The following is a 27,719-nucleotide window of genomic DNA, read 5'->3' on the forward strand; positions in this document are numbered from 1 at the left end:
AATACAATCTGTATCAAAATACCAGTAATATTCTCCACAGAAATAGAAAAAAGCAATCCTAAAATTTATGTGGAACCACAAAAGACCCAGAATAGCCAAAGCTATCCTGAGCAAAGAGAACAAAACTGGATGAATCACATTACCTGATTTCAAATTATACTGCAGAGCTACAGTAACCAAAACAGCATGGTATCAACATAAAAACAGACACACAGACAAAAGTAACAGAATAGAGAACCCAGAAATAAATCCACACACCTACAGTGAACTCATTTTCGACAAAGTTGCCAAGAACAGACATTGAGGAAAAGACACTCTTCAATAAATGATGCTGGGGAAACTGGATATCCATATGTAGAATAATGAAACTTGATCCCTGTCTCTTGCCTTGTACAAAAATCAATTCAAAATAGATTAAAGACTTAAATCTAAAACCTCAAACTATGAAACTACTACAAGAAAATATTGGGGAACCTCTCCAGGACATTGGTCTGGGCAAAGATTTCTTCAGTAATACCCCACAAGCACAGCCAGCCAAACCAAAAATGAACAAATGGGATTGCATCAAGTTAAAAAGTTTCTACACAGCAAAGGAAACAATCAACAAAGTGAAGAAACAACCCAGAAAATAGAAGAAAATATTTGCAAACTACCTATCTCATGAGAGACAAATAACTAGAATATACAAAGTGCTCAAACAACTCTATAGGAAAAAAAATCAAGTAATCCAATTAAAAATGGGCAAAAGATTTGAACAGATATTTTTCAAAATGAGACAAGGAAATGGTAAACAGGCATATAAAAAAGTGCTCAACATTATTGATCATCAAAGAAATGCAAATCCAAACTACAATCTTACCCCAGTTAAGATGGCTTATATCCAAAAGAATGCTGGCGAGGATGTGGAAAAAGGAGAACCCTCATACACTATTCATGGGAAGGTAAATTAGTACAACCATTATGGAAAACAGTTTGGAGGTTCCTCAAAAAAGTAAAAATAAAACTATCACTGGATTTAGCAATCCCACTACTGGGTATACATCCAGAAGAAAAGAAATCAGTTCATCGAAGAGATATCTGCACTCCCATGTTTGTTGCAGCACTGTTCACAATAGCCAAGATTTGGAAGTGTCCTAAGTGTCCATCAGCAGATGAATGGATAAAAAAATGTGGTACATATACACAATGGAGTACTATTCAGCCATACAAAAAAGAATGAGATTCTGTCATTTGCAACAGCATGGATGGAACTGGAGGCCATTAGCTTAAGTGAAATAAGCCAGGCACAGAAAGACAAACATCACATGTTCTCACTTATCTGTGGGATCTAAATATCACAAAATTGAATTCATGGAGACAGGCAACGGAAGGATGGTTATTTGAGGCTGGGAGGGGAATAGGAGATCAGGCAGAGGTAGGGAAGGGAGCATAGTTAATGAGTAGAAAAGAATAGTTACAAAGAATAAATAAGACCTAGTATTTGTTAGCACAACAGGGAAACTATAGTAAATAATAATTTAATTGTACAATTTAAAATAAATAAAGAGTATCATTGGATTGTTTGTAACACACAGGATAAATGTTTGCGAGGATGGATATCCAATTTTCCATGATGTGATTATTATGCATTGCAGCCTGTACCAAAATACGTCATGCACCCCATGAATATATACACTTACTATGTAACTACAAAATTAAATAATGAATAAATAAATTGCCTCAGCAAGAATTCCAATAATAAATGAAACTTATAATCTAATTTTATATAGACTTCAATTTTAATAAATATGTTAACAAAAATTTGAGCCCTAAAAATATGTTATCAATAGGTGACCACATAGGACAAATAAAAAGACACAATTGAATCAAAATCAGAAATATTAGTGGTTACAAAAGAAATCAGTTTCAAACTACTCCCGGTAATTAAGATTTGAATATATAAATAAAATGTTTAATCATAAGGAAAACAGTAGTATCATTTATTACATTTTATTACAAAGCAATCTTAATAACCAATGGGAAAATTTACAATTGTTCCATGACCTTTAAATATTTTTGTTAAAATGTTAAAAACTCTCTTACTGTTGGTTATAGTTGCATGGGGAAATAAAAAAATTATACTAGTATTAATTTAGCACAGTATAATTGAAAACATTAGAAATTAAGGCATCATTTACATGAAAAAAATTATCAAAATTAGTTTGAAAGTGTTTGCCTTCTTGTTGTTGTCTAAATTATCATACTAAGCAAGCATATTTCCTATGCCTTGGCAAACTGTCATACTCGCTTCTAAGTATGGATCAATTCCCAACATTTTATCCTTTGCACTTTCAATGTCATGAAATATTTCCAAGAGTTCTTCTAATGTGAATTTTTTTTTTACAGTGTCATTTCCTCTGGACCATCCTTGTCTATTCATCACAACTACCTTATTCATTTATGACTAAAAGTTCACCTGCAATAAATTTCCCTGGCTGCATATGTAGAATCTTATTTGTCAGCAGTGTCTCATGTCCAGTATTTCTTTTAAAATTCCTATGTTATCACTACTCCTTTATTTGCTGTTATTTCATCTTTGTTAGCTAATACTTCTTTTGATTATTCATCTGTGTAAAATATCACATGGATTTACCACTGCAAAACAAGGAAGCAACACAACTTTACTGTCTGTACATGATTGAGGAATCACCAACAGACTGAATGAAATGACTTGTTTGGTAATTGGTCATGATGCACTCCATTACTTATGTAGTGGTTTGTGGACTAAAGGGCCAGTAGCAAAGTCTGTACTTTATGTAGTTAATCATACTTAATATACTGTGGCAAATGAAATATGAATTGTGTTGTTTGGGAAGTGATGCTATGTAATTAACTTGTGGTAACCAAAATATATGTATATTGGAACCACACAAAGTAAGGACTGCCTGAATATTTATATAACATTGAGAATTATTCTCAATGCCCTTATGTTATTAACTTTATATATCAATGGTTTGCTCCTTTTAAAAGTTTCCTCTTCCCCCATTAAATGGGAAGAACTTATATTCATGGAGATAAAGACTTTTCCAACTTATGAGAAACTATTCCACACAGCACAAGGCAGCTTCTGTATAATCACCCCCACTCTCTATCATAAGCCTCCTTTCACAAACTTTTAGGTTTCAGAAAGGTAGAAGCATATCTCTCTCGAACTCACAAAAATGCTAAAGAAATTCTGGAGACTAGCAATCAGGCAGGAGAAGGAAATAAAGGGTATTCAATTAGGAAAAGAGGAAGTCAAATTGTCCCTGTTTGCAGATGACATGATTGTATATCTAGAAAACCCCATCGTCTCAGCCCAAAATCTCCTTAAGCTGATCAGCAACTTCAGCAAAGTCTCAGGATACAAAATCAATGTACAGAAATCACAAGCATTCTTGTACACCAATCACAGACAAACAGAGAGCCAAATCATGAGTGAACTCCCATTCACAATTGCTTCAAAGAGAATAAAATATCTAGGAATCCAACTTACAAGGGATGTGAAGGACCTCTTCAAGGAGAACTACAAACCACTGCTCAACGAAATAAAAGAGGATACAAACAAATGGAAGAACATTCCATGCTCATGGGTTGGAAGAATCAATATCGTGAAAATGGCCATACTGCCCAAGGTAATTTATAGATTCAATGCCATCCCCATCAAGCTACCAATGACTTTCTTCACAGAATTGGAAAAAACTACTTTAAAGTTCATATGGAACCAAAAAAGAGCCCGCATTGCCAAGTCAATCCTAAGCCAAAAGAACAAAGCTGGAGGCATCACGCTACCTGACTTCAAACTATACTACAAGGCTACAGTAACCAAAACAGCACGGTACTGGTACCACAACAGAGACATAGATCAATGGAACAGAACAGAGCCCTCAGAAATGATGCCGCATATCTACAACTATCTGATCTTTGACAAACCTGACAAAAACAAGAAATGGGGAAAGGATTCCCTATTTAATAAATGGTGCTGGGAAAACTGGCTAGCCATATGTAGAAAGCTGAAACTGGATCCCTTCCTTACACCTTATACAAAAATTAATTCAAGATGGATTAAAGACTTACATGTTAGACCTAAAACCATTAAAATCCTACAAGAAAACCTAGGCAATACCATTCAGGACATAGGCGTGGGCAAGGACTTCATGTCTAAAACACCAAAAGCAATGGCAACAAAAGCCAAAATTGACAAATGGGATCTAATTAAACTAAAGAGCTTCTGCACAGCAAAAGAAACTACCATCAGAGTGAACAGGCAACCTACAGAATGGGAGAAAATTTTTGCAAGCTACTCATCTGACAAAGGGCTAATATCCAGAATCTACAATGAACTCAAACAAATTTACAAGAAAAAAACAAACAACCCCATCAAAAAGTGGGCAAAGGACATGAACAGACACTTCTCAAAAGAAGACATTTATGCAGCCAAAAAACACATGAAGAAATGCTCATCATCACTGGCCATCAGAGAAATGCAAATCAAAACCACAGTGAGATACCATCTCACACCAGTTAGAATGGCCATCATTAAAAAATCAGGAAACAACAGGTGCTGGAGAGGATGTGGAGAAATAGGAACACTTTTACACTGTTGGTGGGACTGTAAACTAGTTCAACCATTGTGGAAGTCAGTGTGGCGATTCCTCAGGGATCTAGAACTAGAAATACCATTTGACCCAGCCATCCCATTACTGGGTATATACCCAAAGGACTATAAATCATGCTGCTATAAAGACACATGCACACGTATGTTTATTGCGGCACTATTCACAATAGCAAAGAGTTGGAACCAACCCAAATATCCAACAACGATAGACTGGATTAAGAAAATGTGGCACATATACACCATGGAATACTGTGCAGCCATAAAAAATGATGAGTTCGTGTCCTTTGTAGGGACACGGATGAAACTGGAAAACATCATTCTCAGTAAACTATCTCAAGGACAAAAAACCAAACACCGCATGTTCTCACTCACAGGCGGGAATTGAACAATGAGAACTCATGGATGCAGGAAGGGGAACATCACACTCCGGGGACTGTTGTGGGTTGGGGGTAAGGGGGAGGGACAGCATTAGGAGATATACCTAATGCTAAATGACGAGTTAATGGGTGCAGTAAAACAACATGGCACATGGATACATATGTAACAAACCTGCACATTGTGCACATGTACCCTAAACCTAAAGTATAATAATAAAAAATAAATAAATTTAAAAAAAAAAGAAAAAAAAAAGAAATTCTGGAGACTAAAGGATTTGCCTCTGGCACTCCCCTTCTTACAATCCTGTAGTACCTCTCTACTACATAATAATGTACTCTACATGCTTCAACACGGCCTATAAATCCCTTTATAATTTAGTCCTTCAATACTCCTCAAGCTTTATCTCTTAACACCTCCTCCCTCACACTTCATGATTCATAAACAAAGAAGTGCTTCCTACCTTTCAGCCTTTGCTTATGCATTATCTATGTGTAGATAGCATACTTGTCCACTAGGTGCAGTATCATTAGGATAACTTCTGCTCATCCTCAAGAATCATCTTAGATGTCACCTCTTTCCGATTTCTGTATCCATCCACCCCTCACCTCCAGGAAGTTTATGTGAATCTCCACTATGTACTATAATAATCCTTTCATATCTTCATAATCACACTTGCCATAGCATAATTTATTTATGTAATATATAAATATAATAATTTGTATATATTTATATAAATATATAAATATATGATAACATATATTTATATACAAATATACTGTAATAATTTATATATTCACATAATATAAAAATATAATTTACATATTTATATAATATGTAATAATTAATTTATTATAATACTTTAATGATTTACTTTTGTATAGGTTACCTACCCCTTGCCTGAAATGCTCGGGACCAGAGTGTTTTGGATTTTGAAATTTTTCAGATTTTGGAACATTTGCATTATACTACTTGAGCCTCCCAAATCTGAAAATGTGAAATCTTAAATGTTCCCAATGAGCCTTTCCTTTGAGCATCATGCGGAAACTCAAAATAATTCAGATTTTGGAGCACTTTGGATTTCAAATTTTTAGATTTAGGATGCTCAGTCTGAAACTGTTTTCTTTTAAAGACAGTAAGCTGGCTGGGCACGGTGGCTCATGCCTGTAATCCCGGTACTTTGGGAGGCCGAGGTGGGCGAATCACGAAGTCAGGAGATCGAGACCATCCTGGCTAACACAGTGAAACCCCGTCTCCATTAAACATACAAAAAAATTAGCCACGGGTGGTGGCGGGCGCCTGTAGTCCCAGCTACTCAGGAGGCTGAGGCAGGAGAATGGCGTGAACTCGGGAGGCGGAGCTTGCAGTGAGCCGAGATCGCAGCACTGCACTCCAGCCTGGGTGACACAGCGAGACTCCGTCTCAAAAAAAAAAAAAAAAAAAAAAAGCTACTTGAAGGCAGGAACTATATATATCATATATGTAGTTGATATACATATCAACTCTATATCATATAAATAATATCATTTACATAATAGTGGTTTGCTGAACAAATTTCAGGACAAAAAGGTGTGACTAAAACAACTGCAGAATTTTAGGGTTAGTTACAGAATTTATCTGAGGAAGAAAACTGCTCTTTTGTTTGAGGCAACTTTCCTGGATCTTTTGGCTCTGTCTAGTCTCGGGAAGCTGAGGCAAAGGTGGACTAACCATCGTGCATAATCACGTAAAAGGCAACATCACTGAGTGATGAGTAACAGGTTAACTAGTTCTACTTAGCTAACCTAAAATAAAATGATGGGTGGTTGGAGCCAGAGGATCAGTGAAAATAAGACAGCAGCGAGGAAGTGGTGCTTTGAGAAGCAAGCAAGGTGAAGGAGCACAGTCAACTGAATTTAAGAGCAGTGTTATCATTCATTCACTCATAATATGTGCTTGTTACATGCCAGACACTGAACTGCAATACCACAGTGAATGAAATGTAGTCCTTACATTACACTTAAGCAACTTATACCGTATTTCCTAAATCCACATATTTTCCCTTAGCCACTGTTACTGCATTGTTGTCTAAAAGCCAACATTAAATTTTCTTTCTCTACAATGTAATATCCTTATTCTACAAATTAGGTAATTACAACTCTCTAGTAAAGTTTGTCAAATATGACAGGACTCATGTCAGCAATGCCTTGAGGAATACAACAAAGGCCTCATGGTTTGACCAAAATAACCAGAGAAAACTATGGCAAAATTGAGAAATAGTGATAAAATAGGATGGTATAGTTATCAAAAAAAGAATCCCTAAGCAAGAATTCAGAACAAGATGAAAATCAACAATCAAAATAATGTAAGCACTTTTTGGGGTAAGATCATAAAGTTCCTAATGTTCTAAGAATGGAGATTTTAATGATTTTTTTAAAAACATTAAATAAAAGAATAATCCCAGATAGCTGGAGAACTTTGGGAGACTTAAATTATAGGATGAATACAACACAAACCTCTCTATTCTGCCCACCTTCTCACTTAGAACATACTTCCCTCAGGCATACAACAGATTCGTGCCGATGTTAGTCCCAAATTTCTCACAATATTGACTTGCTAATCTCTTTTAAGTAGTACTTGGCTTTTTCTTTGGTCCCATCGATCCCTAGTACCTCTCAACTAGCTCTCATATAGAAAAACAATATGGTAGATGAATTCTTGAAATGCTAAATCACAGATAACAGCTTATTCTGAGGATGCATAAATATTTTAAAAGACTTCTGGAAACTGAAGTACTTTTAGCCAAATGAACTTGCCATGAATGTTGGAATTTCAATCATATGAGCCAGACTGAGGGAAATATGTTTGGACACAGGGAAGTTTTCAAAGTCCGCAAAACTACACCACTTTGGCAACCACTGGCTTGCCTGTTAGGGAGTTCAGCACTGTGATACCTTGTTCTCAGCTTCCCCTACCATTAGTGGGAATGGCAGATTGCAGAGATGGTAACAGTGGTGGCAGCACAACCCCCAAGCAGCAGCATTTGTATTAGACTCAGTACCACACTTGAATTGGGAAGGAACTCAAAGTAAAACACAGCTCTGCAGATTTTTATAGGAATAATAAGCCAGTGAGAGATGATCTATAGAGTGGCTATAGAACAGTAGAATTCTCCATTATCTTTCTTCAGGCACTGATTTTTATGCCAACTCTGATTTTTTTGTCATTATGCTTATCTATATTCAGTATTAATATAGCTCCTTAGTACTATGCTTGCTTTAAAAAGTTTATGAAGAGCTGCATACTTTTGGGGTGACTGATTAAGTCACAGTGCATTCCACTTGATGCTTTTGGTTCTTTATTCCTGTCCAACTTTATACAGATATTTACTGTGTACCTCCTATGCAATGAAAAAATTCTTTTAAAAAATAATTGAACAAATTCTCTCAAAATAAAATAAAAATTCACACTGATTAATAATTATCACTAAACTGAGAGGATTTTTCAATATTCAGAAAAATATTGTTTATAAAATATATTATTTATAAAAATCTGTTTTAAAATGTGTGCACCGTATTTCACAACTGCTCTGAGTTGTGGTAAGAGGTGCTTAACTACTTCAATATGGCTTATCTTCTTGAACTTAGAAAAACTGTTTCAATTGATTGGATTGCTAATGTTCTTATAATTATAAATAAAAGGCTTCACATTCTAATATAGCAACTGATTGGCTATATTAAAAAACTTAAAAATCTATCTTGATTCCAAACGCAGAATTAGGACTCTTGTCTTCCATCCAACCAGGCATGTACTCTGGATCAAACTTACCTGTTTTTTGGCAAAAATTCAGACACTCAGTAAGAAGTAAAAATATACTTCAGTTCCTAGTAAAATAAGAGTTACATGAAGGTGGCTTAGTTAAGGCAATATAACCAGTCAATCTAGGGAAAACATATTGCTTGTTAAAAATGTTAATACTGGTTTCAAAAAATGGGAATGGATGGATAAAAGGGGAAAAAGAAAGGAGCAAACCAAAAAATCTATTAAAGACTGAAGAGAATACTGCTGCTAATTTGCTTGCCTTCTCTATCTCAATTTCACTTTCAGTTTTCAAGACTTTTTTTTTTACATTAATCTTCTATTTATTTACCTCAATGGTTTTTATGAGTTGTTAGTGTATTTCACATAACTTTCTTGCAGACATTTTAGCTTTAAGGATTACTTGAGTATGGTTTATATTAGAAAAATTTTAATATTTACAGGTACTTTCCAGAGAAAAAGAAAAATGAAGTCATTGTTATCTGTCATCCAAAACTATATTTGTTCCCTTGGCTTTCATGAAAACCAGTATTTTACTTCCTCTTGCAACATGCTAGAGGTAGACAGATGTACTTAAATACCACTGTCTAACAAATATTGAATTAACATGCTTCCGGCCAGAGTAATAGACCCATAGCCCCAAACCCAGCTCCAAGTTGGCTGACCTACCATGTGCATGCACATGCCCCTGACCTCAGAAACAGCGTGGCAAGCCCACCCCTGACAAAGCCTCACCACCACCACCAGAAACTCTCTCAGCCTAGGCCACTGAGACAATCATAAATGTCACCAGCATGGATTACAACTGAAGAAACTACATGGAGACTACATTACTGTGTTCACCTAGAACCAAAGCCAATATATCCCACCAAAACAACACCCCAAGACTCATTCATATGAATAAGTCTTTCCCTAGGAAACCTACTCCATAAAATTAGAAAAGGTAATTTTTCCACCAGATGTGTAGAAATCATTGTAGGAACACATCAAACATGAAAAAGCAATGAAACATCAAACCCCCAAAGGAACAGAATAATTCTCCAGTAACAGGCATCAATCATAAGGAAATATTGTATATTCATATTAAAGTAAAACATACCATAAGGAGTATGATACAAACTTGTTCCAAGCCTGCAAGGTGGAGAATTAGTTTAGGCTTAAATTGAGCCATTATATCCTTTTCCTAGTTATACCTGTTTTTCAAAAATCTGTATATAGTTTCCATTAATAGAGACACTCTGAAACGGGGGAAAATATTCCAAGAAATATTACAAAATAATCTCAAATATTTCAACGCTATTCTGAACTACTGTCAAATCAGTGAACCAGGGATTCTTCCTTTATCAGAAAGTAAGTCGCTTTCTAAATACTTTCAGTTAAACCTTATCTCAATAAGATCCTGCAATAGCTCTTAATTGATAATACACCAAGATCCCTGACTTCTATCGGGTCTATTTCTATCAGCTAATACTAAAAGCCAGATTGAAAGGTTTTTAAAAAATCATATAAGAGAAACAAGAAATCTGTGAAAGATATTCAATTTATGGCCTAGTATGTTTAAAATAATGCTGTTATATGACTTTACTAGAAAAAAAGAATTCAAAATAATGTTACATAGACCAAAAAGAATATATTCTTACTATTTTAAAATACTGATGGGCCATATAACATGTACACAGGTCTCTGAAAGTTAGTAATTCTGCTTTAAACAAGTACAACTTCAAAGTTAAAATGATAATCTGCTCTAATGGTTAAAATCAAAGTATTTTTTGTCTATGAATAATATTTACTCCCAGAGACTGCATGTTACATACTCTTCTATACAAAAACTACTCAACATTTACTTAGTGTGTCCCTTTCTGGAGTGCTAATTTCATGAACCACAGATATCATTTAACTATAGAAAGTAATGAGTAGTTTATTCTTCTGTCATATACAGTGTCACTGCATAGGATGCAATAACTGTATATTTAATATCAACTAAAGTAATTGAGATCATCATATCCACATTATGAGGTCTTCTTTGTTTGATGATATATGTCAGTAGAATCTCCTAAGAGATATGAGTAGTCAGATGTATACTAAGTAGCATTAAATAAACAGGTTCATGACTGTATATCAAGATCAATTCTGTCAGAAATGATCACTCTGCAGTTTCATGTCTCCTTGGGGGGCAACCAACAATCCTTGGGGGGCAACCAACAATCTCAAGGAAATTACCAGATTCTAACTAAGGTCTAGGATGAAGAGTAGTCTGAAGGACATTAAAATAATGGTGTGGTCATTCAAGATAAAATACTCTCACGAGTACTTTTTCATTATTTTACAATTTAGCCCTATAGCAGGGGTTACGAAGGAAAGCAAAAGAGGCCAGGATTATTTCCAAAACCAGATAAATAGCTGATGGTTTACATTTACTAAGGGCTGACAATTTATGTGACACGGTGTTGCAAGGATTATCTCATTCTATCTTCCCCCAAACTCCCTATGAAGTGGATAGTATTATCTTCACAATTTACAAATGAGGTAACTGAAGCTTAGAAGTTAAGCAACCTGCCCAAAGTTGATGGAACCTACAAAATGGCAGTTGGGGCTTGAACGAAGCAACCAGGGCCTGAATACCACTTGCAACCTAAGTCTCCCAATAGGAAAGGAATATGGAACACTAAGACAACAACACAGCTCATTATTGTATGTATTTAGATATCCATATCAAGTCAAATACTACCCTACAATATTTTGGTGCTCTTAACACCTTAAGAAGAAATTTTTTATTTTCCTCATTCCCTGCAGAAAATCAATAACTTAGTGTTTGGGAAAAAACAAGCTGACCAGATAGTATAACTTCTTCTGTTAATCCAGGAAACTACAAGATATATTTTATAAAATAATTATTGCAACTGTGTCAGTACTCCTTTCTACCTCACAAAAAGCTTAGTCATATGAACACAACTACTGTTTTTCACTAGCTACCCCCAATCCTCACTTCACTTCCATCCTACCCTTCAAGCCTCACATCTGTATATACCTCAAGACAGAGATTATTATTTCCCAGTAAAATGAAAACCCCTTAACAAATCCATATGTATTACCTATAAGCAAGTAAACCTCAATTTGGGCATACAAAAGTCATAAAGTGACTTCAAGGTCTCAGAAGTAGGTCATTTCCCTAATATAGTTTTCAAAAGGAAAGCTTCAATATTCTATCACTGACTGACTTTCTCTTGCATGTGAATTCTGTGCCCATTATTAATTGAAGGGTCTTCTTTTATTTTTCATAAGATTCTGCCTTTTGTGGGCACCACTTTCCGGGATGATGATGGCATCCTAATTTTCTTTTGCTGAGAAAAGGAATTTTAAAACATTAGTTTTAGGGTCAACTTCAAAATGAGATCATAGTCACTGAAGACCTCCAAGATCCATATATCATCTAATTATGTTTCAGAACAAGGATCCCTGAAGAAAAAGACAAAAAAAAAAAAAAAAAGAAAGAAAGAAAAGAAGTAAAATTCCATCTTACCTTATCACCTTGCATACCAGGGGGGCCCATTAATCCAGAAAGGCCTTGATCACCCTGTAAACAAAATACAGAATTTAATGTCATGAAAGAGAATTGAAAATTATAATTCTCTTGAAAATTAAAGCTCCTTTTAATTTTGGACATCAGCTTTTACTACCATCATTTCCAATCTTCACAATCTTTGAGCCCGTTTCTGAGGCTTCCTGCGCTTCCTTATATCTTCCAGGGCTTAATAACTGGACTATATTTTCCCACCTCCATATCCTTGCTCCATTTTCTCTGATGTTCTTTTCTGTAATAATGCCCTTGCTGTCAAACTTCGCCTCAGTCCAAGGTCTACTATGTTTTAAAAATTGAAAGTAGGGCTGGGCGCGGCGGCCCACGCCTGTAATCCTAGCACTTTGGAAGGCCGAGACAGGTGGATTGCTTGAGGCCAGAAATTCAAAACCAGCCTGGCCAACATGGTGAAACCCGTCTCTACTAAAAATACAAAAAACTAGCCGGGCATGGTGGCGGGCACCTGTAATCCCAGCTACTCAGGAGGCTGAGGCAGGAGAATCACTTGAACCTGGGAGGTGGAGGTTGCAGTGAGCCAAGATCTCGCCACTGCACTCCAGCCTGGGCAACAAGAGTGAAACTCTGTCTCTGTCTCAGACAAAAAAAAAAAAAAAAAAATTGAAAGCAGTTTCCTTAAAAAATCTACAAGTGCATTGTGAAACAGCTGTTGAGGTGTCACCCCTACTCTGTTTCTGTGAGGACCTGCAGCCTGGTAGGTCTCCCAGAGAGAATCTCACGGGCTGTGGTGGGACCAGCTAGGTTCACGTGATGCACAGGAGGCACTTCCGCTTCCGGAGCTGAGCTGGTGCCTTTCATCCTGCGTGCCAGCTCCACAGAACATCCCTCACCCCGAAGTAACGAGCGAAAATAGATTGGGAAGTCCATCATGTGCTTGGCTTGAACAGACTAGGCATTACTGATTAGCGCTACCTTTTTTACATTTATTAGTCTGATAGAAGGAAGATAAAACTGTACGAGGAAAGAGGAGACTAGAGGCTGGTCCTCTTCCACTAGCTTTAGACATGAAGGAATCATTTAATTTCTCCTCAGATTCCTCCTCTGGAAAATGAGGTTGATAATGATGATGGTGATGATGATGATGTCAATGTCATCTCACCTGTCTTATGGGAAAGGAAAAACTTACACCATTTAAAAATGATCTATGCATGCTCTTTTTAAGCCCCCAAAGGGCTTAAAACCTTGTGTATGATCTATTACAGATGTTACTTAGTGGGTGTTACATGGTGAAGTACTTTATTTTTCTCTTTCACCATTGACCATATATTTATTGTTAAAAATGGCTAAATGGGCCGGGCGCGGTGGCTCACGCTTGTAATCCCAGCACTTTGGGAGGCCGAGGCGGGCAGATCACGAGGTCAGGAGATCGAGACCACGGTGAAACCCCATCTCTACTAAAAATACAAAAAATTAGCCGGGCGTGGTGGCGGGCGCCTGTAGTCCCAGCTACTCGGAGAGGCTGAGGCAGGAGAATGGCGTGAACCCGGGAGGTGGAGCTTGCAGTGAGCCGAGATTGCACCACTGCACTCCAGCCTGGGCGACAGAGCGAGACTCCGTCTCAAAAAAAAAAAAAAAAAAAAAAAATGGCTAAATGGTTAAAATAAAATTGTTTGCCAATCCCCTTCTACTTCCACGAAGTTAATGTTTGTATTTTATCTGTGTTCAGATTTATGTGTATAACCAGTTTCCTTTTTCCTCAGTATATTTGAATCCAATTTAATGTAAGTACAATTTCTAAGAGATCATTTTTAAATTTTACCATTTTAGGAATACCCCTATTAATTTTAAAAGTTGGATTTTACTAAAGCTCTATGGCAATATACTATTAAATTTTATATCTTACTATGTTTCTGTTACAGTTTTAACCACAGTTAGTATATAAGTAACTCAAAAAGTAAAAAAAAGACTAACATGCTTCCAAGTCTGAACTCCCATATTGAATCACCCTATATTTTGCTCAGAGAAGCCACAGGGAAAGATAAGACCAAGTATTTGATATAAATATGAATGTTTAATCTAGGGGTTTTACTTAATATAGTCACCAAAACTGAGTGGGCCTCTAATTTCTAAATTTTAAGTGAAGAAATCAAATATATTATATTTATATATTTTAAAATATGGCACTTGTGTTTCTCATATTGCAGAATTTTGTCCTTGCAATAATTAAGACAGTAATGAAAATACTATGTTTATAATAATAATCTATTCCAAGTTATTTAGACTCAGTGAACTCAGTTCCACCACAATAATAAAATTACTAAAATTTTAGATTTAAAAAATGATGAGTATGTACTCCTAAAATATGTGTAACTATTGTATACCAGTAAAAAATTTAAAAACAAAATAAAATAATTTTTTGAGTATTTACTCTTTCATATAGTATCTGTAGAGTAATTTTTTTTTTTAAGTTTACAATTGTTTCTGTAAGCCAATAAAAAGATCAGATTTCAAACTTTATGATAGTTTCTGTAGGCCAATAAGATCAGATCGATTTTGTAACCACCAAAATTGTTCAGGGATTTTTAAAGTTTGTGAACGTATACTACATAAACAAACACATCCCGTAATTATATTACATTTATAAAGTGCCTGTCTAAACAAAACTTCCCAGATGTCCTCCTAAGACTCCATTTGTATTTATCCTCACTAGAAAACAGTATCCTTCTCCCAATAAAGTTTTTGTAGTTATCTTTGCTTTAAAACTAGTTTTTACTAAAATATGTATATGTTTGTATTGGCAGCATTATGATGAAATGAAAAGCATACTGGATGAGAAGTCCAAAAATTTGGATATATCATCAACTCTGCCATTTACTGTCCATGTGATAAGTCAGTTAAAATCTATGAATTCTGTTTTCTCAATGGGAAAACAAGATAATGGTGACTGCTTCTCTCACAGAGATTACCATGGTACTTAACCATCATAAAGTATGTGAAACTATTCTAAAAATATGTAAATTGACATTATAATTTATATATTATTGTGTGCATATGTATTAACAGCAAAATCTTTGCAGTTAGGACCACATCCTGTTGTAATTTTTACCCCATCCACCCCCTCATTGGCAGATAGTACAGTGGCAGGCCACAGTAGACCTTTAATAAAAGTAATGTTAAGACTTAAATCAATAAGTGAAACTGGTGATAAAATTTACTTAATTCTTCAAATAGTTCTTCCTTCATTAAAATCCAATAATTAATTCTCATGTTTTTTTTTCCTGTCTGATACAGTAAAATCTGCATTTTAAAATGTTTAAAATTATTTTAAAATGCTTGAAATATATTACCATAATTTCATTTCATGGTCAAATAATTACCTTTTCTCCAGGAACAGCTTGACCTGGGGAAAATCCTGGATCTCCTTTGGGGCCCTAAATAAAATAGTTATAAAACAGTTGGTGAAGCATAAGTTGCACATAATGTGTCATATATCTTCAGGTATTTATTACCAGATGTTATATACATTATATGGTGTTAAATAAAATAATTTTACATTGAGATAGGCATTATTTCATTTTTTAATGTATATTTTTCTTAGCCTTATTTTTAAATGATGAGAAGATTCATAAAAATTCTCTAGACATAGTTGATTTCTTAATCTAATAAATTTAAAGATATACTACTATTGAAACATTTTTCTTGAAGGACCTAGGTAAAGATTTATTATTTTTTCCATTTTTGTGACATATTGTTATTCCTATTTTAGCATTGAAAGACTATTACTTTAGTAAAAGAAAACTGTTTATAATAATCCTTAAAATTCTAAGATATCATTCCAAGTTTAAATATTTTCCAAAATATTACAATGCACATGTATTACTTTTATTATTATGAAAAATGAACATAAAAAAGATACCTCTAATCCACAAAATTCTTTTTATTCTGTTATAAAATTAGATACGTTTCACAGTCTGGGGATCTTTATCTTTTACATTTCAAGATAAATATGACATTAGGTTTCAGCTAAAGCTTTTGGGTACGATATTAAAATATTTTTATGATGCATAGTAGCAAAGTCACTCTTTTTCAAACAATTTGTCATATCTCAAAATATAGGGGCCACAATGGAGATTCTTTTAAATTCAAATTCTGATTTTATTACCATTTTCAACTAAGAATAAATAATTCTCCTTCCTAGATACTTCTAAATACTATTTTCACTGGGAAATAGTCATGTCTTTTTTACATATTCAGGGATGCTTTTAAATAACACTTAAGCTGACTGATGAAAGATGGAATACCAAAAGAAAAGTCCTGCGTGTCCACCAGTATTTTCATTTTGCAAATTAGAAATGAACCCTTACTGGCAGAGTCCTGTATTCTATAGTCAAAGAAAAATTCTACATGGTGTAAGGAAGGGGGGTCCAGTTTTAATGTTCTGCATATGGCTAGCCAGTTATCCCAGCACCACTTATTGAATAGGGAATCCTTTCCCCATTGCTCGCTTTTGTCAGGTTTTTCGAAGATCAGATAGCTGTAGGTGTGCAGTCTTATTTCTGTGTTCTCTATTCTATTCCACTGGTCTATGTGTCTGTGGATTAAATACTTAAATGTAAAACCCAAAACTATAAAAACCATGGAAAACAACCTAGGCAATATGATTTAGTACGTAGGCACAGGCAAAGATTTCATGATGAAGACACCAAAGGCAATCGCAAAAAAACAAAAATTGACAAGTGGGATCTAATTAAACCAAAGAGCTTCTGCACAGAAAAAGAAACTATCAACAGTGTAAACAAACAACCTACAGAATGGGAGAACATTTTTGCAAACTATGCATCCAACAAAGGTCAAATACCCAGCATGTATAGGAACTTAAACAAATTTACAAGAAAAATACAAACAACCCCATTAAAAAGTGTGCGAGGGATATGAAAAGAAACTTTTCAAAAGAGGACATACATGCAGCCAACAAGCATATGAAAAAAATCTCAACATTACTGATCATTAGAGAAATGCAATTCAAAACCACAATGAGATACCATCTCACACCAGACAGAATGGCTGTTTTGAAAAAGTCAAAAAATAACAGATGCTGGTAATGCTGCAGAGAAAAAGAAATGCTTATTCACTGTTGATGGGAGTATAAATCAGTTCACTCATTGTGGAAGACAGTGTGGCTACTCCTCAAAGACCTAGAGACAGAAATACCATTCGACTCAGCAATCCCATTACTGGGTATATACCCAAAGGAATAGAAATCATTCTGTTATAAAGACAAATGCATGCATATGTTCATTGCAGCGCTATTCACAATAGAAATGACATGAACTCAACCTAAATGCCCATCAATGATAGACTGGATAAAGAAAATGTGGTACTGTATATACACCATGGAATACTATGCAGCCATAAAAAAGAATGAGATCATGTCCTTTATAAGGACATGGATGGAGCTAGAAATCATTATCCTTAACATACTCACACAGGAACAGAAAACCAAATACCACATATTCTCACTTATAAGTGAAAGCTAAATGATGAGAACACATGGACACAGAGAGGGGAACAAGAGACATGGGGTGGGAGGTGGGAGAGGATCAGGAAAAATAACTAATGGGAACTAGGCTCAATACCTGGGTGATGAAATAATCTGTAAAAGAAACCCCTAATGACACAACGTTACTTATGTAACAAACTTGCACATGGACCCCTGAACTCAAAAAAATTTTTTTTTCTATAAGGAAAGTTTGTCTTCTAGGTTGATCTCTTTTTTATCATAGCCATCACTGTTCGCTCCACTATTAAGGCTACAATTTTAGGTCATTGGTTACAAGGTTATGAAACCTAACAAATGGCTTTGGTGATATCTTAATATTTAAAAACTTATCATCAAAAAATGTAATATACTTAGAATTTATAAAAGTAATTAGAGCTGATCTAGTAAAACATATTTTGTAGATAAAAGAAGCAATAAAGCCCAGAAGAGTTAATTGACTTGCTAAGGATTACTTAGGAAAATATTGGCAAACAAGGTCCATTTTCTTTCTTGTATCACAATGCCTATTAAAAATCTTATCTATTGGTTTTAATATATTTTAATCCTTTATTATAAAAGCTAACTAGTTGATTCAAGGCTATAATTTACAAAGATTTTTAAAATAAGAAATGATAGCCCTTGAAAAGTTTAAATATAATAAAACCCTTTGTGGCCAATGTTTTTATTATAAATATCATGTTAAAAATTCTTATGTTTAGATCCTGTTTGAATTTTCTATCATCTGTCAGCTTTCTTAATATCATCAAATAATTTAATGTTTAATCTCCACTTTAAAAATTGATAGAGTGGGCAAAAGTAATCAACTGAACAATAAAAATTGGATTTTAAAGGGTACTTTTTCTTATTCACATGTTTTATACATCTGGGCAACACATCTGACACATATATGTCAAATTTCTCTTTGTTCTACACAAATATGATTGAGTTAATTGATCAACTCATGTTTTAGAGTGGGAATTTCAAGTCAGTGTGGAGGAAATGCTCTTAACTTGGCTAGTTGTAGGCTGGCTGATCCTTCCTAATATAAAATGCATGCAGTGAAGACTATTGAATAATGCCAACTTTATCTAAAATGTCAAGGAAGTAGCGCATACTTCTCTGCATTGAAGGAGAAAACTCCAAAATTTCTTATTTTCTCCCTCATTTTGTATCAACTGTTGGACCCTTGACACACTTTTCATCTCACTTGATTCGTTTTTCAAATCCCCTTTGGAATTATATAAAATACTTATAAATTCATTAATTAATCATAACTGACTCTGAACCTCAGTACCAACTTCCACTTACTTCTGCATGACTTTTATTAAAGGAAATATATATCCTTTTGACCATGAGTAAGAGGAAAAGGAAATTGCTTATTCTTTGTTACTCAAAGTTCCAACTATCCCACCGATCTGCTAGAGTTTAAAATCATTTTTATCAGAGTAAGTCTTTTAGACCATTATTGAATCTCCAGAGGGCCCTCGGTCTAGGGAGGGAAACTCCCCAAGTAGTATAGGACCCATTAACATGTTAGAACAGATTTATCTTAGATTAGCATCTGCTCAATATAATTGAAAGAGCCTTGGGATTTGGAGTGAAAAAACCAAACAATTCATTTAATCTCTCAATTTGAGATTTCTCCTCTGTAAACTCGGATTAATAATAATGAGTTTTAGGACCAAATTCTCTATGGATTATAAAGGTATTAGTAGTCAGTACTAAAATTAACAGGACTAAAAATAATTATTATTAAAATGACTTTTACAATTGTTGGCATCTTGGAAAGCAGATAACACAACTTTTGAGTGAATTATTAATGAAGCAGCAAAACTTTAATAGAGAATAATTTAGAATCTAAAAATTCAGAGTATGAATGAACTAAATTGTGAGAATATCACAAAGGAAACACTAAATGACATGACCTTGAGGTAGCATCATTTGGATATTCTTGACTTTGACATTACTAATAACCACATAAGCTTCATAATCTCAATTACACTCTCCAACCAACACTTCCTATCTTTAGCTCACTCTTCATAGGACCCCACAACTTTAACATTTATTTGATTCACTGAAGCTGCTAATATGTGGATCCTACCACATTTTCATTGGTTCATCCCCCTTATGGCCTGACTTTCCTCCTCAGCCTAAATACACGGGTCTAACATAGTCACTCCATTGCATACATAAATGACCCTACTTCCCCTTTCTCTCTCTGTCTTATAAGCTTACCTGGAAATTCTTAAATCTAAATTCTACCTATTCTGCACCTGCCTAACAGCTGAATGTGACTAAGAGAAAAAATTCATGTTGACAAACTTCACTTTAAATTCATAACTTCTTTCATTGTTTGGTCTTTTATTTAATGTGTCCAATAATTGCCTTAGTCAATTCACATTCCCATTTTTATAGATGATTATTTCATAACTCCTTCTCTTTCTTTCCTCTTAGCTGGTGATCTTGTTTTTAATTTTTATAAGTTCTCAGAACCAAATCCACTACCTCAACCTAACTCTGTTCTAAAATACTCTGCCTTCTCTCATTAAACAGCCAAATCCACCATTCTTTCACCAGGCCATCATTGACGCACTGTTGTCCCTGCATTATTTTAACTTTTACTTCTCTTCAGGATAATTTCTACATATCCAGGATAATTTCCATTACAGTAAACATACTTTAAGTTTTGTCATCTTAAAAACAGCTTTCCTTGAGCCCACATGTCTCCTTTCTGCTCCTTATGCTATTCCCTTTTAGAGTGAAACTCCTAAGTTGTTTCTGTTAGCTAGGAGACCTCCTCTCCCTTTGTTCTCTCTCAGACCTACTCTACACAGACTTTTTTGTCCCTACCACTATCCTACTTCACTTATCATTCTTTCTCAATCTTGTTGTTATTGTATTGTTGTTGTTGTTCTCCTTCTTTTTTCTTTCTTCGTCTTCTCCTTTTTCTCCTTCTCCTCCTCTTTCTTCTTCTCCTCATCCCCCCTCCTCCTCCCCACTCCTCCTCCCTCCTCCTCCTCCCTCCTCCTCCTCCCTCGTCCTTCTCCTACTTCTTCTTCTTCTTTTTCTTATTCTTATTCTTATTCCTCCTCCTCCTCCTCCCCTTTTCCTCCTCCTCCTCCTTCCCTTTTCCTCCTCCTCCTCCTCCTTCTTCTTCCTCTTCCTCTTCCTATTTATTAAACTCTGGAGTACCCCCCATAAGACTTAGTCTTTGGACATTATCTGCATTCATCCCTAGATGATCTCATGACCTCTGTATCTTTAAATTCCACATATACACTGATGACTCTAAACTGTATTTCTAGCTATGGCATGTCCCCTGAACTCCAGATCCATATCCTATTTTTAAATCTCCACTTGGATGTTAAATAGTCATCTCAGTTGAATATGTCCAAGAAAGAGCTCTTGGAAATTCTGGTCCAGATAGTGACAGAGTAGCATGTATGGGATGAATCCTCCTGTAGATAATGATTACAAAGTCAGGATAAGATACATAAAACAAAATTATGTGAGTATACAGGAGAGCAACCAAAAACAGGATACACTGGAGGGGATTCAACCCTTGAAAGGGAGACCCATACTTTGTGTAATACATATTTATACAGCTTGTCTCCTGAGGATACTCCCCAGTCTGCATGGAGTGACTAGAATTAAAGCAGAAATAGACCTTTTGCCAACAGTGTCAGAGGTCAGAGTAAGGGGCTACCAGAATGACTGTAAATTGGGGAAGAAAATTAAAAGAAAGGAAAAAGAAGAAAGGAAGGAAAGAGAGAGAAGGAAGAGAAAGAAAGGAAAGGGTAGGGGAGCAGAGGAGAGGAAAGGAAAGGAGAGGAAGAAAAGAAAGGAGCTTCCCTCAAATGCTGGATATAGATTTTTCAATCCTTGGCTGACACTAACATGTGCGTATATGAAGTAGACTCCAAAGAGCTCAACAGAAGCAGGTGGAAGGCTGAAAGAATTGAACATAAATATCAGTTGCTGGTCACCACAGGGGAGACAGTTTGGGGGTTTAGCTACATCCTTTTAGAAAAACATGGTAAATACTTTGGTAAACACCTTTCCATTGACATTCAGGAAGGGCCATGCTTTAGAAGTAAATATGACATCCTTGGACTGAGACTCACCAAGAGCAAAACTGAAACAAATCTGTCCTTTAAAAAGTTACCAAGCCCATAAGTTTAAGGTGACTCTTTTGGTAAAAAATTACCAAACCTTTAAGTTTAAGGTGATGAACCAGTTATTTAACTATCTACAGAACAAAAATGAGCAGTCTTCAAAGGGTTTCAAAGGACGTAACATAATCTAACATCTCTTCAACGTATCATCCACAATATCCAGTATATACAAAATCTTCTAGACATACAAAAAAAGGGGGAGGGGAGAATCTGACCTGAGGTTAACACCACCATTAACCACCATAATCTAATTGACATTTATATAACACCACACCAAATAACTGCAAAATACACTGTCTTTTGAAGTATATGTAGAATGTTGACAAAAATAGGTCACATGTTGGGCCATAAAATGCCTTGGTAAATTTTAAAAGGTTAAATTCCACCAGTATGTGCTCTCTGATCAAAATGGAACTAAATTAGAAAAATAATAAAGAAAACAACATGCTTCTAAATAAGCAGGTCAAAAAAGAAATTATATATTTCTGAGTGATAATGAAAATGCAACATATCAAATTTTGTGAGATGCAGTTAAATCAGTTTTTAAAGGAAACTTTATAACTTTAAATATTAGAAGAAAGGTTTATAATCAGTAGTTTAGCTTTCCACTTTAAGCTAGAAAATGAAGAACAAATTACATATAAAATAAGCAGAAGGAAGAAAATAATAAAGAGTTGAAATCAATGAAATATAATGTAGTCCACAGAGAAAATTAACAAAGCCAAATGTTGACTCTTTAAAACGATTAATGAAAAGTTGTTATTTCCTACCAGGTGAAACCAAAACAAAACATACAAGGAAAACCCTGCAAACATGTTCTTTCTCATTATAGCAGATAGGAGCTCCCATAATAGCAGCTTTTCAACTGCTTAAGCCTTAGAATGATCTTTGGCTCTTCTCTTTCACACTATATATGTAATCTATCAGCAAATCATGTTGACTGTAATCCAAAATGTATCTAGATTTTGACCACTTCTCACCATCTCAACTGCTAATACCTTTATCCATGCCATCATCACAAATGGCATGGACTAGGGAAGACTAGCAGAGTAGACTCAACTGGTATCCCTGTTTCCACCTGTCTGCAACCCCAAACTATTCTCCACATGACAGCCAGAAGTATGCTAGAATATAACTGGATGATGTTATTTGCCTGCTTAGAACTCTTAAATGAATATTCAACACAATCAGAATAAAATCCAACCAAAATCTTTACCAATAGAATTGGCTCCCATTACCTCTCTGATCATATTCCTGACACTTAACCTCATTCAGCTATTCTTCAAAGATTGAATCAAGGCCTTTGGATTTAGTAAACTGTTGTTTTTCAATGTTTTCATCAGGAATCCAAAGTAGTGATTTTTAATTCTAGAATTCTTTATTTAGTAGCTCTTTCTATAAAAAGAAACTTCCATTTATCAACTATTTTGTTATCCTGAAGTTCATTTCTGTAAGGAAGGGAGGCAATTTTTAAAAGTTTGCTTCTTTCCTTTTATTTTTCTTCTATTTACCGTTTTTTAAAATAATGATATGGTATAATAAAACATATATATTTGGTTTTTGTCCCCAGTTCCTGGCATAGAGCTCCTAAACTCCTTGAAATTTCCTGAGTGATAGGGGTGTCTTTTGTTAGTCATAACAAGCCCCTTCTGACCACACCGGAGTTTATGCTAATAAGATGACACAGGCTGGGATCCCTAAATAGCTTTCAGCACTGGGGTCTGGTCACCACAAAGACACACAAATGATTAGAGAATGGGAACTTTCAACCCTACTTTCCCCTACCCCATCTGCCAGGGAGGGGAGAGAGGGGCTGGAAATTGGGTTATAAAAACTCTTGAACAAGATTTGAAGAGCTTCTGTTGGTGAACACATTGATTTCCTGGGAAGGTGGTATGGCGGGATAGAGCATAAAAGCTCCACACTCCCCATCCCCAATTCTTTGCCTTATGTCTCTCTTTCATTAGGCTGTTCCTGAGCTGTATCCTTTACAATAAATGGGTAAAAGTAAGTAAAGTGTTTTCCTGAGTTCTGTAAACCATTCTAGTAAAATATTGAATCTGAGAGGATGGGTCATGGGAACCCCTGAGCTTGTAGTTTGCCCAAGCAGAAGTGTGCATCATGGTCTGGGCATCTCATTTTTGGCTGGCATCTGAAGTGTGGGAAGTCTTGTAGGACTCAGTCTTAAAAACTGTGGAGGTGATGCTAACTCTGGTAAGCTGTTGTCAGAACTGAATTGAATTGTTGGATATCCAACTGGTGTCAGAGGATCTGAGGATCTTACAGATATAATTACCTAGCATCATCAAAAGATGATCAATGACTTTGCTGAAGTTGTGTATCAGCTTAAGGAGCTTTGGGTCCAAGACTATGGGGTTTTCTAGGTATAGAATCATATTGTCTGCAACAAGGATAGTTTGACTTCCTCTCTTCCTATTTGGGTGGCCTTTATTTCTTTCTCTTGCCTATTTTGCCCTGGCCAGGACTTCCAATACTATGTTGAATAGAAGTGGTGAGAGAGGGCATCCTTCTTATGCTGGTTTTCAAGGGTAATGCTTCCAGCTTTTGCCCATCCAGTATAATGTTGGCTGTGCATTTGTCATATATGGTTCTTATTATTTTGAGGTATGTTTCTTCAATGCCAGGTTTATTGAGAGTTTTTAACATGAAGGGGTGTTGAATTTTGTCAGAAGCCTTTTCTGCATCTATTGAGATAATCATGTGGTTTTTGTCTTTAGTTCTGTTTATGTGATGAATCACATTTGATTTGCATATGCTGAAACAACCTTGCATGGCAGAGATAAAGTCTGCTTGATCATAGTGGATAAGCTTTCCAATGTGCTGCTGGATTCAGTTTGCCAGTATTTTGTTGAGAATTTTTGCATCAATGTTCATCAAGGATGTTAGCATACAGTTTTCTTTTCTTGTACCTCTGCCAAGTTTTAGTATCAGGATGATGCTGGCCTCATTTAATGAGTTAGAAAGGAGTCCCTCCTCCTCAAATTTTTGGAATAGTTTCAGTAGGAATGGTACCAGCTCTTTTTTGTACATCTAGTAGAATTTGACTATGAATCTATCTGGTCCTGGGCTTTTTTTTCAGTTGGTAGGCTATTTATTACTGATTCAATTTTGGTGCTCATTTTTGGTCTGTTCAGGAATGCAATTTATTCTGGGTTCATTCTTGGGAAGGTGTGTGTGTCCAGGAACTTACCATTTCTTCTAAATTTTCCAGTTTTTGTGCATAGAGGTGTTTATAATATTCTCTTATGGTTACTTGTATTTCTGTGAGGTCAGTGGTAATATCCCCTTTGTTGTTTCTAATGGTGTTTATATGAATCTTTTTTTCTTTTTTATTAGTCTAGCTGGCAGTCTATTTATTTTACTAACTTTTTCAAAAAAAAACTGTTCTAGGATTTGTTGATCTTTGAATGATTTTGCATGTCTCAGTCTCCTTCAGTTCAGCTCTGATTTTGGTTATTTCTTGTCTTCTGCTAAATTTGAGGTTAGTTTTCTCTTGGTTATCCAGTTCTTTTAGCTGTGATGTTAGGTTGTTAAATTGAGATATTTCTTTTTGATATGGGTGTTTAGTGCAATAAATTTCCCCTTAATACTGCCTTAGCTGTGTCCTAGAGATTCTGATATTTGTACCTTTGTTCTCATTAGTTTCAAAGAACTTCTTGACTCCTGCCTTAATTTCATTATTTACCCAAAAGCTGTGCTGGAGCAGGTTATTTAATTTCAATGTAATTGTATGGTTTTGGGCAATTTTCTTAGCCTTGATTTCTAATTTTATTTTGCTGTAGTCCAAGAGAGTGGTTGGTATCAATTCAATTCTTTTGCATTTACTGAGGATTGTTTTATATCTGATTGTTAGGTCATTGTTAGAGTATGTGCCATGTGGTGATGAGAAGAATGTATATTCTGTTGTTTTGGGTGGTGAGTTCTGTATATGTCCATCAGTTCCATTTGATCCAGTGCTGAGTTCACGTCCTGAATATCTTTGTTAATTTGCTGCCTCAATGATGTGTCTAATACTGTCAGTGGGGTATTTAAAGTATCCCACTATTATTGCATGGGAATCTAAATCTTTTTGAATGTCTCTAAGAACTTGCTTTATGAATCTGGTTGCTCCTGTGCTGGGATGCATATATATTTAGAATAGTTAGGTCTTCTTGTTGAATTGAACCTTTTACCATTATATAATGCCCTTCTTTGTCTTTTTTGATATTTGCTGGCTTAAAGTCTGTTTTGTCCAAAATTAGGATTGCAACCCATGCTTTTTTTCTGTTTTCCATTTGTTTGATAGATTTTTCTTTATCTCTTTATTTTGAGCCTATGTGTGTTACTGCATGTAAGATGAATCTCTTAAAGACAGCCTACCATTGAGTTCTGGTTCTTTAGCCTGCCACTCAGTTCCTTTTCATTGAGGCATTTAGCCTGTTTACATTCAAGATTAGTATTGATATGTGTGGATTTGATACCGTCTTCATGATGTTAGCTGGTTTTTATGCAGACTTGTTTGTGTAGTTGTTTTAAAGTGTCACTGGCCTGTGTATATAAGTGTGTTTTTGTAGTGGCTGGTAATGGCCCTTCCTTTCCATATTTAGTGTTTCCTTCAGGAGCTCTTGTAAGGTAGGTCTGATGGTAATTAACTCCCTCAGCATTTGCTTGTCTGAAAAGGATCTTATTTCTCCTTTGCTTACAAAGCTTACTTTGGCTGGATATGAAATTCTTGGTTGGAATTCCTTTTCTTTAAGAATGTTGAATATTGGCCCCCAGCCTCTTCTGGCATGTATGGTTTCTGCTGAAAGGTCTGCTGTTAGTCTGATAGGCTTCCCTTTCTGGGTGACCTGACCTTTCTCTCTAACTGTCTTTAACATTTTTCCTTTCATTTCAACCTTGGAGAATCTGACGATTATGTGTCTTGGGGATGATCTTCTTGTGAAGTATCTTATTTACCCAAAAGCTGTGCAGGAGGAGGTTATTTAATTTCAATGTAATTGTATGGTTTTGGGCAATTTTCTTTTTTTTTTATTTATTTTATTTATTTATTTTTTATTATACTTTAGGGTTTTAGGGTACATGTGCACAATGTGCAGGTTTGTTACATATGTATCCATGTGACATGTTGATTTCCTGCACCCATTAACTCGTCATTTAGCATTAGGTGTATCTCCTAATGCTGTCCCTCCCCCCTCCCCCCACCCCACAACAGTCCCCGGAGCGTGATGTTCCCCTTCCTGTGTCCATGAGTTCTCATTGTTCAATTCCCACCTATGAGTGACAACATGCGGTGTTTGGTTTTTTGTCCTTGCGTTAGTTTACTGAGAATGATGTTTTCCAGTTTCATCCGTGTACCTACAAAGGACACGAACTCATCATTTTTTATGGCTGCATAGTATTCCATGGTGTATATGTGCCACATTTTCTTAATCCAGTCTATCGTTGTTGGACATTTGGGTTGGTTCCAACTCTTTGCTATTGTGAATAGTGCCGCAATAAACATACGTGTGCATGTGTCTTTATAGCAGCATGATTTATAGTCCTTTGGGTATATACCCAGTAATGGGATGGCTGGGTCAAATGGTATTTCTAGTTCTAGATCCCTGAGGAATCGCCACACTGACTTCCACAATGGTTGAACTAGTTTACAGTCCCACC

At 35.5% G+C, this 27,719-nt stretch overlaps 1 protein-coding gene across 1 annotated transcript in view; it reads right to left on the reverse strand.

Moving 5' to 3' along the window:
• The window catches only part of COL24A1 (collagen type XXIV alpha 1 chain), a 486,748-nt gene that overhangs the window by 326,679 nt on the left and 132,350 nt on the right, over positions 1–27,719 (reverse strand). Inside the window, exons 8-9 of the mRNA XM_063624268.1 lie at positions 15,722–15,775; positions 12,330–12,383 (exon numbers count right to left, since the gene is read on the reverse strand). Of these exons, the coding sequence (XP_063480338.1) occupies positions 12,330–12,383; positions 15,722–15,775 (108 nt within the window). The remainder of the gene's footprint in view (positions 1–12,329; positions 12,384–15,721; positions 15,776–27,719) is intronic.

The sequence above is a fragment of the Symphalangus syndactylus genome, chromosome 12, assembly GCF_028878055.3.
Source record: "Symphalangus syndactylus isolate Jambi chromosome 12, NHGRI_mSymSyn1-v2.1_pri, whole genome shotgun sequence".
NCBI lineage: Eukaryota > Metazoa > Chordata > Mammalia > Primates > Hylobatidae > Symphalangus > Symphalangus syndactylus.